The sequence below is a fragment of the Eleginops maclovinus genome, chromosome 15 (genome assembly GCF_036324505.1).
Source record: "Eleginops maclovinus isolate JMC-PN-2008 ecotype Puerto Natales chromosome 15, JC_Emac_rtc_rv5, whole genome shotgun sequence".
NCBI classification, from domain to species: Eukaryota; Metazoa; Chordata; class Actinopteri; order Perciformes; family Eleginopidae; genus Eleginops; species Eleginops maclovinus.
In genome coordinates, this window is record NC_086363.1 from 19,548,844 (window position 1) to 19,567,995 (window position 19,152).

General features: G+C 41.0%; 1 protein-coding gene across 1 annotated transcript; it reads right to left on the reverse strand.

The window, feature by feature from the left end:
• Positions 1–16,069, reverse strand: casp8ap2 (caspase 8 associated protein 2). The gene is made up of 10 exons (XM_063902657.1): positions 15,751–16,069; positions 13,287–13,360; positions 12,747–12,821; positions 12,510–12,610; positions 9,611–9,685; positions 8,930–9,045; positions 6,351–8,716; positions 1,867–4,582; positions 759–858; positions 1–666 (listed from the first exon to the last, which is right to left on the reverse strand). The coding sequence occupies exons 2-10, from the start codon at positions 13,318–13,320 to the stop codon at positions 604–606; spliced, it is 5,646 nt and encodes a 1,881-aa protein (XP_063758727.1). The 5' UTR covers positions 13,321–13,360; positions 15,751–16,069; the 3' UTR covers positions 1–603.
• Between the last annotated feature and the right edge of the window lie 3,083 nt (positions 16,070–19,152).

A 19,152-nucleotide genomic window follows, 5' to 3' on the forward strand; every position in this document is an offset into this window, starting at 1 on the left:
TAAATAAATAAAACTTTATTTTTAGTAAAGAACTACACACAATATTGCATTCCACTCAAAAAAAGTAAAAGAATAAATCAAACAAACAGATAAAATGTGTCATTTGTATTAACAGTACTGTCCTATACATGAATTGGACCTATCAGTCGCACTGCTCGGTCTACTGATGGGTGCTGCTTCAAGTAGTTTCCAGTGAGCCTCCCCCTGTCATTTCATGCAGAAACATCTGAGCGTACTAGCACTGGAGCCTGGAAGTAGCTTAGTTTGAAGGCAGTTTTTCCTCACTGTACTGAGAGAAACATACGAGTAGATGCAAGATGCATCAGGATGATAAACAACAATACCAATTTGGGAATGATCACTTCAAAAGTGCATCAGAAACAATAACACTGATGGTGACTTTATTTTTATTGGCTGTTCACATCAATCTATCTCATCCGTGGTGCTGAAAGAGAGTCCTTTTTGTCCACTTCAATGTCCAGAAGATGGTGGCAGAAACTACAACTTTTCCACCCACAGGGACTTGTAACGACCCCCCATTGGTTCAGTGCCGGTGTTGGTACCACAGTACATGAAGAATTATTGCAATAACAGTCAGAGGGATCAAGGGTCCATCTTTTCCTGCTTCTTAAAAAGCTTCATGAGCTGGTTGAATCTGTGAGCAATCTGAAAACAGAGAAACAGATAACGGTTAGAGTATGCTCAATCATCACTTCCTGCAGTCATATCACATGACACAAATCAAGAGATGATCTCACCTGCTCTGAGGGCTTATTGAGCTTCTCAGACAACGCAGAGAAAGTCTCTCGTGAAGCTCCTTTTGTCTTCAGCGTGATAAGGATCGCTCGATCTTCATCTCTGGAAGAAGCAGAACACAGGTGATGAGCATCTTTTTCAGAGTGCCTTTAATTTTGTTATGTCAACAAATTTCACATTATTGTAATATGTTATAATATAAAGTTGAACCTAATATTTATTTCAACTTGATGTTATTGCTTTATGTTGACATATTACATTTAATTAAAGTCAACGTTTCAGTTTTTCAGTGTATAACGTGACAATCAAACTGTGTTGCTGATAGTAGTCAAGTAATGCTTGCTTAAGTAAAAATAACAAAGTACTCTTATCAAAATGTACTTAAAAGGATCAAAAGTAGATGGATTTAATATGGGGATGACATTTTTTCGTAGGGTGACCCCGAATTTAGCATTGTAAGAATATTCCTAACAATAATCTCCGTGGTGAACAAACGTTTATGATATTTGTATGCTTGGTTCAGCAGGAACATTTCCACATATTAACACCACGTTATGTTTTCTGAAGTTTAACGCTAACGTTAGGCTATAAAGGAACTACAGCACTGTTGCATGGCTTCACCTCACCACCGCTAAGCTAAACGCGGCTAATGTTTGGCGTGATGGCGTTTAGTCGTCTCATTTAGACACAATTTTTAACACAAGTGAAAGCTTTGGACATTCACCAGTGGGGTATTTTTACTGACATATTGTATGTTGTACAACAATATTTGAAAATCTCTTCAGCTTGTGTTAACCACAGATCTTATTTCACACATCTAACCAAAAACCCATTGAATTCTAGTCTGATGAACTGGAGATGCTAAAATGCTAACTCATTATCAGGTTTTAGGACTCATTCCTACAACAGGTTATTGACCTTAAAAAACATTACAAAAATGTACTAGTTATTCATATGAATATTAAATCAGTGAGTCTGCACTGGCGTTTTGAAGGCAGAAAAGGCTTGTTGTTTCTGAAATATTGCCAGGATTGGTCAAAATGGCAAGGCACAAATAATGAAGAAACTCTCTGAATCACAAATTCTTGGGAGAGGGGCGTGACTACCGACCTGGTCCATGCCACTACCACCTCGCCCTTCTTCCTGATCACGTTCTTGGCATAGAGACTGCTGGGGGACAGAGATGCAGGGGAGGCTCTGGACTCTCCGTCATCGGTCCTGCAGAGCGACTCCATCTCCTCCGAGCTTTGCTCCTCCTGCTTCCTGAGCCTCTTGGCTTTTGATTCCTCCTGGTGCTTCTTACGTTTCCTATTCCTGTCAAGATGCCTTCGGCCTTTCTCTGGAGTTTCCTCTGCAACGGTGAGACTTCCCTCTGTTCCAACGGCCCCGGAGATTGAAACATGTGATGCAGACTCTTGGCTTCCTTGATTTGTGTCAGAGCTCTGAGAAGGTGAACTGTGATCGGAGAGCACTGTGTCAGAGCATCTCGTCTTATTCTGAGAATTGGATGAAAGAGCTTTGGAGGGACTTTGTTGCGTTGTCATGCGTTTTTCTCTGTGGTGTGTTTGATTTGATTTATCCTCAGCAGAGAGGGAGATTTCCTCTCTGCTGGGTGCCTGGTTGAAGTGCTCAGAGCTTTGAGCAGCTTTGTGAAAGCTGTCTGGAGGAGTGGCTTTAGTCTGATTCTTCACTGACTGTTTCTGTGAACCCTCTGAGGGATTTTGAGGTGGAGAGTCTTTTTTGTGGTATGAATCCTTTGTTAGTGTTAAGCTTTCCTCCTGAGAGGGCTGGATATCTGCTTTGGTGTTGTGACAGATCCCAGACAGACTGTTTTCAGATGAGGCATTTGAAGTTGTACGATTCCACGATCTGTCTGACAAAATTGCAATTTCTTGACTGCCTGTTTTCATGTCCTCTGCAATATGTTGCTGGTTTTCTTCTAGTAGGGTGTGATTGAAGCTGTCTTCACCAGTGATTGTGGTATCTGCGGTCGCAGGACGGATCTTCACGATGAAATGATCGTTGGATCTCTCCATCACCAGCGCCTGCATGGGTAGGTCGGGCTTGAAGAGGAAAGGTGTGGCGAGCACGTCGCTGCAGCTGGAATCGCAGCTGGAGTTGTCTGTGTCCAGGGCCAAATGAATGTCCTGCTCCGACGCGTCGTCCTCCTCCAGCAGAGCATCCTCGCTGATGTGAGCGCTGATGACGCTATCCGGAGTGGACATGAGGTGCATGCTGGATGGCTGCAAGAAGCTGAGGTGGCTGTCGGACTTGAGGGGCGATGGGATGGTGAGGGACACCGCGAGGTCTTCAGCCAGAATGGAATAGGACCTCTGTGAAGATCTGTTCTCTGACGGAACCTCTAACAGGCAGCTCTCGTCGAACAAAGCCGGATTCAGGTGTATCCGACCTTTGGAGTGTGGGGAGGACATCTTGCGAGGTGAAAGGCTGGACCACGTGGCGATAAGTTTCGAGGGAGTCCCATATTTGGTCGGGGAAAGCAGCTTAGACGGGGAGTCGAATTTAGTTGGAGTAGTGATGCTGAGGAGTCTCTCTCCGTCCTTCCTCGGTGTGCTCAGGGACCACACTGTGTTGTCTCCGGTGATGCCGCTGCTCTCCAGTAAGTCGGATCCTTGCAGGAGACACTTGAAAATCTCTCCCATCTGAGAGTCCCTCACCAGGTTGAATGTTAAGCTGGAGGCTTGCTGCTCTGTGAGAAGCTCAAAGTCAGTTTTGTCCAGCAAAGAACCATTCGGAGGTAACAAAGACGACATGCTACTTTTCTCTGGAGTTGAAGGGATATTCTTGGGAGGACGGTAGACGGCCACAGTTTGTGCTAGATGTGGGGGAACACTGCTGTCTTTCTCCTCTTGTGTGATTCTGATATCTTTGCCTCTGCTTCCAAGGCCTGTTCTGTAAGGCACCACAGGACTGGGCATCATTCGATTCAAGCTGCTGGGAGGCGACTGCGTGTCCAGATGTTGACATTGCTTCTTCATAGGGGGCTGTTCGGACTCTTTCTTATTTCCAGCGGGCCTCTTGTCCTCAGTCTGAGCTCTTTGGTTGCACAGGCTTTTCAGTGTAGTGTCAATGTCTTTGAACAAGAAGTCAACTTGGACATTCACAAAGTCCCACAGCCTCTGCTTCAGATCCACCGCCTGCTGCTCAAAGATGCGTTTCACAATACCATTGTTCGACAGTTTGCTAAACACACATGTAATTAAATTCTTCAGTTTGGATTTTAGCTCCACTGCCTGACTGCATATCTGACCCAAATGAGCCCCCTCTACGAATTCTAAAAAAGACTCCTGGAAGTTCTCCATCACTCCATAGAAGCTCTTCTTGGGGAAGGTTTTGTGGAGCTTCATGTACTTTTTTCGGATCTCAGCACGGACCACCTTGAACGTCTCCATCACTTCCTCCACAGTGGAAAAAGAAGCCTTGGTGGCTGCGGGACAAACTGTTTTAAAACGACTCTTCGGACTCCGTGTTGATACTCCTACTGTTTCTATGACTTTTTTGGATGCAACACAGCTTGCTTCAGATTTCCACTTCAACACAGACTGAGGACTTGCTTTGTTTCTGACGGGTCGCATGGGCTTCGCTAGCTTCTTGTTTGCAGGAACAGCAGAGTCTGAAGCCACCTCATCACTCTCGCTTAATATCTCTCCTTCCTCCAGGTCGGTGTCGGAGGTACTTGAAGGCGGGTCGGACACCTTGTCCACTGAGTTCGGTGTGTCATGGTTTGCAGGAGAACCGGGATATTTGTTTTCTTTGTTTACATCCAACTTCTTTGAGGATTCAGCGAGAGCTGTGCTGGAGAAGTCTGCACAGGAGAGAGAAAGCAAATAGTTAATATTAAAGGCCTTTTAAATATTCATTAAACAACTCACAAATATGATTAAAACATCTCAATATAACATGTCCTTATTAATAAAGGATCTGTATCTTGTATTCATGAGGTGCGATACTCTAAGGAGTAAGGATTTGAAGGAGTAAAGTCCCAGCTTTAATGACATTAGGTCATTGTTTTTGCTTCGATTAGTTAATACTCATACTTGTTTGGTTAATTTCAACATTAATTCTTTTTTTTTTATAGCAGTCAACTGCCAAGGAAGGAGTCTCTTTTAAAAAGGACTATGTGCAGTCATATCAATCCACAGACAGAAGTCCGGTCAATTTAACATCAGCTGTGGCCAGAAAAAAAATGTTTTCATCAATCGGTTGTGATTTTTTCAATATTCAATTTTATATTTGTGGAAAGTATGAAACTTTGGATTGATGCTGGTTAAACTGTCTCCAGAAAACAAAGAAGAATCAAGAGTAGGAAAGAGGTTAAAAGAGAGATCTAAAAGGAACAGTGTTTAAAGACTGGTAATGAACACTTGTTACAAGTAAGAAAACCTCGATCCGTGCTGACGTTAATTTAAGTCCCAGTTCCAGCCTTTGGTACACAGCAGAACACAATATTTTTCTGTAGTAATCCAATCATTTTTAACTGATCCTGTTTAAATATAGTCATTCATATTTGTCATAAATATGACACACAACTTAAGATAATAAAATATACAGCTCTGGAAAAAAATAAGAGACCACTCCAAATTTTTCTTAAATCTTTATCTCTACATGTGTGGCCATACATGTGCCATTTAACTCAAAAGACATACCTATGAATAATAAAACCAGAGATAGTGATAATGTTGAAGTGGTGTCTTAATTTTTTCCGGGTCTGTATATATAGATATAATCTATTTATAATTGGAAATGTTTATTGAATAAATATACATAAAAATAAAAATAAAAGATTCAACTTTATTGTCATTGCACAGAGTACAAGTACTAGGACAACGAAATGCGGTCTCTGCATTTGACCCATCCTAGTGTTAGGAGCAGTGGGCTGCCATTATGTACGGCGCCCGGGGAGCAGTGTAGGTAACCAGTGTCTTGCTCAGGGACACCACGGTGGCACTTGGTCTTTCGGGGACTTGAACTGGTGACCTTCCAGTTCCCAGGCCAAGCCCCTATGGACTTTGCCACCACCGCCCATTACACCAAACTTTGGACTCAGTAAAAATATGCTTTTAAGGATAGCCAGTTAATGTTAGCCGTTAGCTAAATAAGGCTAACACTAACATTAACAGATTCATTGAGCTGCAGTATGATGTGTTCAAGCTCTCTTCAGAAAGGAGTAACAATGAGTTAAAAAGGTCAATTATAACTGATGATGTAATCTTTCAAAATGTAATTTTTTTAAAAACACAATATAAAATAGATACAAGAGCGGATTGGAGAGAACTGTTCAACTTCTTAAAAATAGCTCTTATTGTGCAAATAACAAATAGGAATATCAAAAAATGATAACATTTTCTATTGTTTGATGGTTCACAGAGACTTCAGAACGATTACATCCTTTGGGGTATTTATACTATTCCGAGCTAGACTTTTTGCCATCTTGAGAAAATAACTGAATTTGTTTTAAAAGGATCTGTCGACATAATTATTATATTTCACCATTGAGGATGACAATCTTAATGGATGTAAGATTTAAAAGTGACATTATTTTTTCCCCTTTTTTAAAATCAGGCCAACCTTACCTTTCTGAAGGCTCTTGACATGCCCCGGCTTGCTGTGGAGGTGGAGGTGGTTTCTCTTGGAGAACCTGATGGGGCTCCTCAGGGGGCTTATCGCATCAGGGATGGTCTTCAGATTGCTCAGTGTGTGCATCATGGAGTCCTCATCGTGGAGTAATGGCACGGAACTGGAAGGCGTCACTTTATTCCCCCGACTGGTCGCAGGAGAGAATATCTTCTTTGGTGTGAACAGGAGGTGCTTCTGTGGCCCCCCCGCGGGCTCCTCTGTGGTGCTGCTGACTTTGGACACGGCGATGCAGCTGGTGGAGGAGCTGGGTTCAACGGCGATGCTGTCCTCGTTTCGCTGTGTCAAAACAAAAATGGCCTCAGGTAGACTCAGCCCTTCTTGAGGAAGTGATTCGAGGGTTATTGTACTGGATACAGCGTCCGCTTCTTTAGGAACATCACAAGGAGCATCTTTCTTGGGATGGCCATCAGGAGGACACAGCTGGTCCTGAGGTAGAACTATGGGAGAAACTTCCTGGAAGGCTCGGTCAGGAACATCTACAGCTTCAGGATGTTCCGATGTGGGTGAAGAAGCTTCATCTTCTCTGACTGAATCCACAGCGGGGCTTTTCTGTTCTGCAGATTTAGGAGATCCACACTTGAGTTCTACACTTGAATCAATGGGGTCTACAATAGGAGGTAGTGTTTGTGAAGGAGGATGTCCGGTGTGTTGTTCTTTAGCAGCCTTCACAGACCCACAACCATGTGACACCACCTTGCTTTTATCCTCATTTTCTGCTTTTAAAGAAATGCTCTTTGGGGATGTTGCCTTGAGATTCCTCTCGGTTTCTGGCAGTTGGCTTTGAGCTGATGAGGTCTGGGATACAATGTCTTGAAGTTGCTGATCAGCTGCAGGACTTTCACTCTTCTGTTTGTCTTTTTCCTGGACATCTTTTGGATCATCGCAACTCTTGGAACGAGAGGTTTTCTGGGAATCTAAAGATGGTTCTGCAACATCTTCTGCTTCTAGTTCATCAATCACACACATGTCCTCGATGTCAGGCTGTGAACTCTCATCATCTGGTGCGTTTTCAACTACTTGTGTTGGGTCGCCCTCGGTGACGGGCATGAGCGGCTTCTTGATTGGCGAGAGGGTTAGATTCAATGTTTCCATGAAACACAGCTTCCTGTTAGGACTGTTTTCCTCCCCGGAGCTTTTCTCTGTGACACTCGGCTCTTTGGGTGCTCCCTTTAAGGTCACGTGGGTCTTTTCTTGACTTTCCTTACTGCTGACCTCCGCTCTACCTCGGTCGCACCTCACATCCTCAAGTTCTCTGCCCATCTCTGTCGGGACGCTCCTCTGAATTTTCCTGCTGATTTTATCTTCACGTCGTCTATCCTCCTTCTTCTCACAATCCTTTGACGATCTCTCCCCTCCCCGTTCTTTGGAGGACTCCCTGCGCTCTGGAAGATGGTTTGAGGAGGACTTTTTCCGGTCCCTTGAGTCTGAATTTCTTCTCTCGTCACTCGTCTTAATTATTTTATGCTGTCGACCATGGCCCTCTTTAGAGCAGTAGCTACGTTCAGAGTCTGATGTTTTGGCTGAATCTTTCCTCCTTGCTCTACCTCTTCCTTTCTTGTCATCACAGGAAATTGCACCCACCTGTGGAGGGCTTTTGGACCGGTCTGATCTGTGGTGCCCCTCATCAGGTAGGTTGCTCCTGCTCTTACTCGATCTGGAGTCATGTCTTCGTCCTGAATCTTTGTGAGACCTGTTTTTGTCGGGGGCAGAGCTGTCCCTGTTGGGATCTGAACCACTTCTATGTCTTCTCTCTGTTGATTCAGAGAGTTTCTGACTTGGACATTTTCCCTCTCTGTGCTTGGACTTGTGTTTGTCCGACCGACTCTCTTGGGAGGATGAGCGGCTGCTGGATTTCCTGCTGGATCCACTGAGCTGATGAGCAGAGATATCACTTTCTTTTCTGTAGGGTGGAGGAGGACCCCCTGGAGGCTGATCCTTGCTTGGATGTAAAGTTGGTAGAGGCGGAAGAGGGGGACGAGGAATGGATGGGGGTGGCTGAAGCCTGGGGGGTGGAGGAGGAGGTGGCTGAAGACTGGAGAGTTTAGGAGGAGGTGGCTGAAGACTAGCGGTTTTAGGAGGAGGAGGTGGCTGAAGACTAGCGGTTATAGGAGGAGGAGGTGGCTGAAGACTAGCGGTTTTAGGAGGAGGAGGTGGCTGAAGACTGGAGGATGAAAAAGGTGGCTGAAGATTGGAGGGTGCAGGACGAGGCGGCCTGCTCTTGGAGCTGCCTGTGGATGTCTGACTAGAGGACTTTTGATCCCAATTCATGCGAGATGGAAGATGATGGTGACCTTTGACTGACCTGCGGATGAAAAGCATAAATCATTGTACATTAATCCAATCAGAAAAGAGATGCTTGTCTTCAGAAAACAGAGTTAAAGAGGACATATTCTCCCTCTGCACACCATTTACATGCACTAAAACCTATAGAACATACTACAGGAGAGGGAAACCCTACAGCCCTGAGGTTGTACATCTTTAAAGACCCAACAGATAATGTAAAACAATGACTCACAGTTGGTTGAGCCTCTGGATCTCAGCATCTTTTCGTAGCACCTCCTGTCTGGCCGTTTGTAGGAGTGCACAGATGTTCTTTTTCAGACAGAAGTTCTCATTGTTCAACCCCTTGTTCTGTTTCAAAAGAGAGACAGAAGTTACACAACATGTTAGTGCTGATAAATCTCTGAAAAAAATCTATTCATAAATCCGTCAAAGTCCTGGATTGCTATATTAAGGTGAATGGCAGCGCATATTATAATTCTCAATACAACCAAGACAAACAACGAACGAAAAATTATGATTTGGCAATATTGTCCCGGTTACATTTATGCCAAATGAAATCCTATAATATTGATGATATTTTTTAACACAGGGTTTCTAATCATAGCCCATAGCAATATGTTGACACAACTGCTTGGGGTTTAGCGGTGTAAAAAAAATTATGATAATGCAATTTATTTTAGGCACCTTTCATGACACCCAAGGACAACAGAACATGATAAAAACAGAAAGAGAAAATCATGGAGGAGACGGAGAATATCCAACCAAGTAAAGGCTGAAGATACTAAGCAAACAATTACTAGAATACGTTTAAATACATAATTATTTGGTTTTCAAATTCAGACTTCTGTGTCAAGCATAATAATATTCAAGCAAACTTTTTTAAATTGCTGAAAAATGAAGGAAAACAACAGACCTGGATCTCCATCTGCTCCACCCTCCTGCGCAGCTCTTTGATTTGGTTCTGAGCTGCGTGGAATCTGGACTTGAGCTGGAAGACAAAGAAAAGGACAGAGACCGTCACTCTGCATCTCAGAACATCAAGGTTTCAAGGTTTCAAGCATGGAGATGGAGAACATGGAGATATCCCATTGTTATGCTCCCCCCCCCCACACACACACACACACACACAGCAGAATAATGAAAAAGGTTAAGTGCGTCTTTGATAATTGGCACCAGACTGTTGGCTGCTTTCCGGCCACACCTCACACATTACTGCTAAACAACACAACCTTTGCATGTGTAAGATCCCGCCCCTCACGAGTTGGCTCAGCAGGGGTCAAGAGGGTTGAAGTGGTAAATACTCTGACCTTGTATTTCATTTGCTATTGTATTTATTTATTGAGCTATTATTTAACTGGACTTATAACCTATAACTGGACTTTTCTTCCCATGGTACATTCTACTTTCATATTTAATTTAATATGTCATTCCTTGCACACTATAAATAATTTCCTACTTTTAAATTGTGTTAGCTGTAATTTGGCCCTGTCACTACCCCATCTGTACCGGAAACCCGATCGGTTTTGCGCAAATAATGGTCTATGCCGTTGTTGAGAAAGTGTCGACGTTTTTGAAAACTTTATTGAACAATTGTTTCAACACAAACATCCAACGAATAAAATACTATCGAACTGAAGGCATTATAGACAAAGAAAAAGAAAGAAAGGAAAATAAATCATTTAAAAAAGATAAACCCTAAGCCTTTTGAGATCACTTTGTCTTCATAACGCATATTTAGAAAAAATGAAATACGAGTATTTTTACTTAAGTAAAGGATCTGAATCCTTCTTCCAAAGCTGAATAAATGTAGTATCCCTTGATACATTTCCTTGTTCATAGCTGAATGACTTTAACAATTACTTGATTTAAGCTATGTAAACATTTGACTAGCTTTTCTTTGTTAATACATGAAAAATTAAGCTCAATATTTTAAACATTCTTCACCAAAACAAGAGAGAACGTGTTTATTTTAATAAGGACCAATTTAAGTCTTCTATTTTATAACCTATCGAACCAAAGATAACAATAATTTCATGAAATCCCAGAAAACTGAGGTTAATTACTTCGACATACTTCAATAAGCATCATGGGAAGTAGTGGCATATTCCCACATGCGTAGAACCGATCAGGTTTCCGGTACAGATCAGGTAATGACAGGCCCTTCAGTGTTTATTTGTCAGTCTGAAGATTTGTATATTTCACAGTCAACTTACAGTGGGGCAAAAAAGTATTTAGTCAGCCACCAATTGTGCAAGTTCTCCCATTTAAAAAGATGAGAGACGCCTGTAATTTTTATCATAGGTATACCTCAACTATGAGAGACAGAATGAGAAAAATAAATCCAGGAAATCACATTGTAGGATTTTTAATGAATTAATTTTCAAATGATTGTGGAAAATAAGTATTTGGTCAATAACAAAAGTTCATCTCAATACTTTGTTAGATACCCTTTGTTGGCAATGACAGAGGTCAAACGTTTTCTGTAAGTCTTCACAAGGTTTCCACACACTGTTGCTGGTATTTTGGCCCATTCCTCCATGCAGATCTCCTCTAAAGCAGTGATGTTTTGGGGCTGTCGCTGGGCAACACGGACTTTCAACTCCCTCCAAAGGTTTTCTATGGGGTTGAGATCTGGAGACTGGTTAGGCCACTCCAGGACCTTGAAATGCTTCTTACGAAGCCACTCCTTCGTTGCCCTGGCGGTGTGTTTGGGATCATTGTCATGCTGAAAGACCCAGCCACGCTTCATCTTCAGTGCCCTTGCTGATGGAAGGAGGTTTTCACTCAAAATCTCACGATACATGGCCCCATTCATTCTTTCCTTTACACGGATCAGTCGTCCTGGTCCCTTTGCAGAAAAACAGCCCCAAAGCATGATGTTTCCACCCCCATGCTTCACAGTAGGTATGGTGTTCTTTGGATGCAACTCTGCATTCTTTCTCCTCCAAACACGACGAGTTGAGTTTTTACCAAAAAGTTCTATTTTGGTTTCATCTGACCATATGACATTCTCCCAATCCTCTTCTGGATCATCCAAATGCCCTCTAGCAAACTTCAGACGGGCCTGGACATGTACTGGCTTAAGCAGGGGGACACGTCTGGAACTGCAGGATTTAAGTCCCTGGCGGCGTAGTGTGTTACTGATGGTAGCCTCTGTTACTTTGGTCCCAGCTCTCTGCAGGTCATTCACTAGGTCCCGAGTTCAAAAAGGTGCCATTAATACAGGTAACGAGTGGAGGACAGAGGAGCCTCTTAAAGAAGAAGTTACAGGTCTGTGTGAGCCAGAAATCTTGCTTGTTTGTAGGTGACCAAATACTTATTTTACCGAGGAATTTACCAATTAATTCATTAAAAATCCTACAATGTGATTTCCTGGATTGTTTCCCCCATTCTGTCTCTCATAGTTGAAGTATACCTATGATAAAAATTACAGGCCTCTCTCATCTTTTTAAATGGGAGAACTTGCACAATTGGTGGCTGACTAAATACTTTTTTGCCCCACTGTATATGTATCTTACTTTCAGTTTTTATACTTTGAGATGTTTATATTTGACACAAAAGGGACATCCTGGATCTTATTTAGTTGGATCAGCAGTACCGTGGACAACTTGTCCTCACTAACGCAGCACCTTTAAACAAAGAACAGTTAACTGTGGAATGCCAGGGGTTACAAGCGAGAGCTCAGACAAGTAGAGTTTTGTGCACCTTTGAGATCACTAACAGAAATAAAGTTGGAAGCAGAATGAATTATTTCCAAAGGGATTGGGCACCACGTCTGAAACAAAGAGAGCATGGCGGAGCGGTCCCCTCACCTCAGAGTACGATGTCTCTCTGCTGTGCTGTTCCTCTGTGACGATCTCTTCATAAAGATCCATCGATTCTTTCAGCTGAGAAGCCTTTGGTGATGGTTTCGCTGTAATAAACCAAAGTCAGACAAATAAGATCAATTATAAAAGCCTCAGTGTAGGATCTGTACTGTACTAGATTACAATAGTATTGGTAAGAATAATATTGTAGCATTGCAGATCTATTTCCAATAGGACTCTTACCTTTGCTGTTGCTAAAACTGAGGTCCAGGCCATCATAGATATCCACAGAGTCTTCATTGTCATCAGGTACAAAGACTGGGGATATGATATATGCATTAAGGTCATCAGTTACTGTATGATCTATGATCAACTCATAACCAACTCAAAATCATAGCCGAAAAGTGTAACAAAATAAATTCACATTACAATATTTCTTTGTTTTTTATGTCGTATAAAAAATGTAATACGGTTTTCTATACAAAATATTTTTTTAAACACCAATTGCAGAGAAACCCCTTGATAACTGGTAAGGAATATATATTATTTGAAATAATTATAACTTCTTTGTTGTATTTTTTTTGTTGCTGTCTTATATAAAAATGATTTAGAAAAAAAGGTTTTAATGTATAAAAATGTATTTCAATTCCAACTGCAGAGAAACCACTTCTGGGGTAACTGGTAAGGAATTATTTTAAATAATTATTACTTCCTTATAATACACAAATACAACTGAATGAATGTTAATGCACCTATGTTTGTGAATGTATTTTTTTAACTTACGGCCAGGGGCATCATTGATGTCAAAGTCCTCCATTCTTTCAGGTATTACTTTGTCTCAATACCTTAAGCAGTTCCTTCAAAAGAAAAGTCAAAAGTTATCATTAGTCTATGAATATGTGACAAAACCCTTTTAATAAAGGCTGAAGATGATCCTGATGACCCGAACCGATTTAAATCCAAAATGAATTCTAGAGTAGACACCAATCTTACACTAAGGCTAAAGTCAGCATGTCATTTGTGCAGTGGCTCTGATAACACTGTGACATGTCGTCAGACATCTCTCATCTTGTCCATTGAGAGTTATGGAGGTTTAAGGAGTAGAAAATACGCTATTGGTTATATAATGGCAAATAGACTAGCCTTTAAAGTGTCTCATCCAGTCAAAACAAGTTTAAACCACATTCCAACAATTACTCATCCCCGGATACATTTAAATACTGATGGCAGGGCTGGGGGTGTCAAAATCCCCATCATGTTCTATTGTAATGCTCATTCACACAAACACACCTATGGCTGTTAAGACTAGGCACCTTTAGGACTAGTTACTGCAGCCCACATCAGAGGACATCTGCCAATATTCCAATGGAAACACAATATGTTGGCGTAGTGTTTTCACCCTGCTAGGCCTCTTTCATTTATCTCTATTCTGGAAATATTACATTACTGTAGGCAAGTTAATAAACAGAACTGCGTAATACCAATATCTGATTTGTTATTTAGTTTGCTGTATTGGCCATATATATATATATATATATATATATAGATACATATATATACACACTGAGGTGGAAGAAGTCCTCAGATATCTTAATTAAGTAAACGTAGAAATATTACAATGTAAAAAAGGTGTTGTAAGTAAAAGTGTTACAAAATCTTACTGAAATAGAAGTACAAAAGTAGTTGACTCAAAATATTCTTAAAGTATTGAAAGTAAATGTACATTTGCTTACCATTTCAGAAACATATATATCAGGGGTGTCCAAACTATTGCCCGGGGGCCAAACGTGGCCTGCGTGCCATTTTGATCAGCCCTCAGTAAATTCAAAAGTATAATGGAGTATGGCCCCTGACTGAAACTTGTGTTATCTTATATTGTACTTCATAAATATAGCCTATATGTACAAATATATTACATAGTAGTATTCTTGTGTTAATGAGCCCACTTTTCCAATAATTTCAGTCAAAGTTGGAAACATTTTTTGTAACAAATCTAAGTTGATAAGGAAAAAGCACAATTAATTATTTAAATAACAAGCTTGAAATATACCCTTAATGTTTCCCTTAATATAAACAATCTGAGGCTTCTGTTTTAAGGGGTGAGATGCCAACAAAATAAGGTAAACCCTATGGAGAGCCGTGATGTAGGCTGTTTGTTTTTTTGAAGCATATTCAAGTATCAGGAATAACTTTTCTAAATTTGATTGATTTTGCTATATTTGAACTTATCTTATGAGGCAATATACCTCTCCTCTACTGAGGGGCCCAGTCCTTTTTATGTTTTTCTGTATGTGGCCCTCGGTGAAAAAAGTTTGGAAAACGCTGATATCTATCAAATAACTGGACTATAATTATTATGTGTTCATCACAGATGGTTACTACTTATATTACTTTACATACTGCTGCTTGATATCTTAACCTATTAGTATCATAGTTTATGTATTAGTTGTATATATATTAACTAATAATCTGAATACGAAAAGTAACTACTTTTTTTTAAATAAGTAAAAAGTACAATATTGGCTTCTAAAATGTAATAACAGTAGAAGCACAAAGTAGCATAAAATGGAAAGCCCAAAATCTTACTTAAATACAGTACTTGAGTAAATGTACTTCCAATATATTGCACTACTGTTTATATAGCCCACTCTTACATGTAATATTCATCCATCAATGCACTACAGACTGGGGTTAACATAGGTAATATATGTAATGGACAAAAGGAGGCTGTGAGCCATTGTGCTGTTAGCATGGTTCAACATAAAGGTTAGCTAGAGCTCTTTTGTTCACAAAGTTACTGTCCAGACAAAAGAGAAAAACAAAGCCTTTTAAATAAAACAGCTACGCAGAGAGAAAGTCAGTAACTAACAAACCACCCTGTCTGTAGTTTGGTCTATCTTTAACTGTCTGTCCATGGCTTTAATCGGAGGTTAGACACTGTGAGCTAAAGCTAGCATTAATGTAAATATCTTTCCGTTTCAAACTCAACCGGGAATGAACACTTGATTTAGGTTATGCCAACACATTTTTTAATAATTTGATATATTATTGGTATTTGTAGTCAAGTTTGGATCAGTAAAACCACTGTATATTCAACTTTACTGCAACCATGCATTATCTAGGACTAAAAGTACCGTCAGTGGAGAAAGAGCTCAGAGGTTAGGGATGCTAAAGTATATAATATGCACCGGCCGGATATGATTAATAACAACAATACAATTAGCTAGCAGTGAATTGGTTTACTTACCCGTTTGGGTATTGTTATCTGTCCTCCTGTTGTTTACAACTGTAATGTCGCGCCAAGACTTCATTGCAGAGGAAGTACCAACAATTTCCCGCGGTGGTCTGTCAGTGCCGGGGGAGTGTTTTTCAGGTACATCCGTTTCAGAAATATTCTTCAAATGGAAGTCAAATACCGAAGGAAAATGATTCTACAGCGACTCCTCCAGAGGCTCAGAGTCCCATACATCCATAGGACATAAACCGATGTATTAGAAAGCAGCAGATTTCACAGTTCGGTCGAGAGAAAGTCGCTCCACCCGCGGAGAGAATTGCATACAGTTGCACTGAACTCGCGTCGCTATCCGGTGCGTCATCACAGCGCGACATCACAGCAGGAGCGGAATCCATCCAATCCACCACTTAAAGGGCCCTATTCTGCTTTTTAGGGTTTCCTTTTCCTGTAGTGTCTGCAAAGGCTAAAATCCCTATGTACATTGACTCCTTTGTTTAGTTCTATAGCATAATGACATAATGACATCACTATTTAACACATGGGTTTCTATTGGTTAGGCTTCAACACTTTGTGATATTCTAGGCAGTAGGCAGTTGGACATCTCTGAGCAGATGACCAATCACAACAGAGCCGGCCAGCTAACCAATCAGAACAGACTGGGCTCTGCTTTCAGACCGAGGGTGAAAAGAGATGCTGCAGCACAGGCAGAATAAAAAATAATGAGCTTTTTGAACATTAAAGCATGGAGACATGTCACAGTAGAGAAAATCGAAGGCAATATTGATAGTAGAGTAATAGAGATATCTGAGAATTGTATCAGTGGTCTACAAAGTAACCGTACCTTTACCAGTTTACCAATTTAAATGACTGTAATGCTACATGGTGCAATACCTTATTTAGTTACTTACATTTTAGGCTTTACAGAATAAATTAAAATGTGCTATATATCCTAAAGCTGACTGCATAAAATATCTTTCAAAATGGCTGTTTAATATAAAATGTAGTAAATATGCTCAACAACAGATTGTGACCATATCCCTATTTAGACAATTGAAGACATCTTCTAAAGGGTAAAAACGTAAATGTACCAGTTTAAGTGTGATCTGAATCAGAATCAGAAATACTTTATTCATCCCAAACTGGGACATTTTTTCTGCTGCAGCAGCCAAATACAAAAGAAGCAAAAACAAATAACAAATAATTAGAACTAAAAAATAAAAGTGAATACTAATGAGTAAAAATGAACTTTGAAATATAGAAATGTACAAATAATGCAATGAAGAGGTCCATGTATTGAATGAGACTGATAATACAATATAAATGTCTTTATTTGTGTTCTTTAAAAAGTCCTCAAGGCAACGGTTGTTGAAATGTATAGTAGCTTCGATACACTAAATGACTGGGGACTTCTAAACTAATGTATGTTCTCTGAAATAATCTGTACCATTATCTTTCACTTCTTTCAAGTCCTATATCTATGTTTATCATATCTTACACATTTTAAACTAATGTTTGGACGGATGAAATAAATGTTCTGGGCCCCTATTCCCATAGGTTATAGGGATGTCCCAATTCACATATGTTCATTATATATATATATGTTTGTTGTTGTATTTTTAAACTGTTCGTGAATAAAGTGAATTGAATTTGGATTACCACTATGTGACGGAACCTGCATTACTAGATATATTTACAATAAAAGACACATTGTAGATACATTGTAAAATAAAAGACATTCATGATTAAACAAAAACGAGTTATTAATTATCAGTTACTAAATGAAATGTTGGTAATTACAAAAGAGTTAATGAATCATCAAAACAATTATTCTGTTGCTCTGTTCCATTTTCAGTTCGACCTTTTTACACCAGTTGAACAGTAACCACTACTACTGTACTAATGGTTTCTGTTTGTTTTTAGGACTTTTCAGCCTTACTGCCCAGCTTGAAACATGTTACAAAAGTAATCATATCAAATATACTAAGCTTCATTACTTACTGAATAATGTTTATTAACAATTCACTTTATATTATGTAGTTTATGTACATTTTTGTATGTAAAGGTACCCGGTAACTACAGCTGTCTCTAACACTGAACGGCGTGAAAAGTATATATTCCGTATGTACTGTGGTGGAGAAGCAGAGGTGGGAATTAACTAAGTACATTTACTCTCACGTACTTTACTTAAATACACTTTTTGTACTACTCCAGGGGTGGGAGAAGTACTCAGATCTTGTACTTGAGTAAAAGTAGAAGTACCAGAGTGTAGGAATACTCTGTTACAGTAAAAAGTCAGACTAAACATGTTACTGAAGTAAAAGTAGAAAGTATTCTCATCAAAATGTACTTAAAGTAGAGACAGTAAAAGTAGTCATTGTTTGATTGGTCCATTTCAGAATAATATCTCTGATATGTTTTATAATTATTGATCATTAAAGTGTTTTTAAATAAAATTAAATAAATGGAGTAAAACTTGATTCAAAAGACCTCATGGAAAACACACATGAAAGCGAGGATACCCGGCCCGGAGGAAGCCTGGCGTCCCCTTCTGGAGCCAGGCCCAGAAGGAGGACTCGTCGGCGAGAGTCTGGTGGCCGGGCTTGCCACGGAGCCCTGCTGGGCACAGCCCGAAAAAGCAACGTGGGCAACACCTCCACTTCCCCGTCCCGCGGGCCCACCAGCTACGGGAAACAGCGATGGGGTCAGGTGTGCTGCCAGAAGGTTGGCAGTGAAAGCAGAGGGTCTCGACGGACCAGACCCGGGCTGCAGAAGCTGGCTTTGGGGACGTGGAGCGTCACCTCTCTGGGGGGGAGGGAGCCGGAGCTTGTGCGGGAGGTGGATCGTTACCAGTTGGATCTGGTGGGGCTCACCTCTACGCACAGCGTCGGCTCTGCAACCTCACTTCTTGATAGGGGTTAGACTCTATGAGTTGCCCAAGGTGTGACGCGCCGAGCGGGTGTGGGGATACTGACAAGCCCCCGGTTGAGTGCCACTTTGTTGGAGTTTACCCCAGTGGACGAGGGGGTCGCCTCCCTAAGCGACCCCCAGTTCAGAGTATTCGGCCTTCTTGGAGACCCTGAAAAGAGTCCTTTATGGGGCTCCCGAAGGGGACTCCTTAGTCTTGCTGGAAGACTTCAACGCACACGTGGGCAATGATGGAGAAACTTGGAGGGGCGTGATTGGGAGGAGTGGCCCCCACAATCTGAACTGGAGTGGTGGTTTGTTACTGGACTTCTGTGCTAGTCATGGATTGGCCATAACAAACACCATGTTCGAACATAAGGATGCTCATAAGTGTACGTGGTACCAGAGCACCCTTGGCAGAAGGTCCATGATCGATTTTGTTATCGTATCATCGGACCTGAGGCAACATGTTTTGGGCACTCGGGTGAAGAGAGGGGCGGAGTTGTCAAC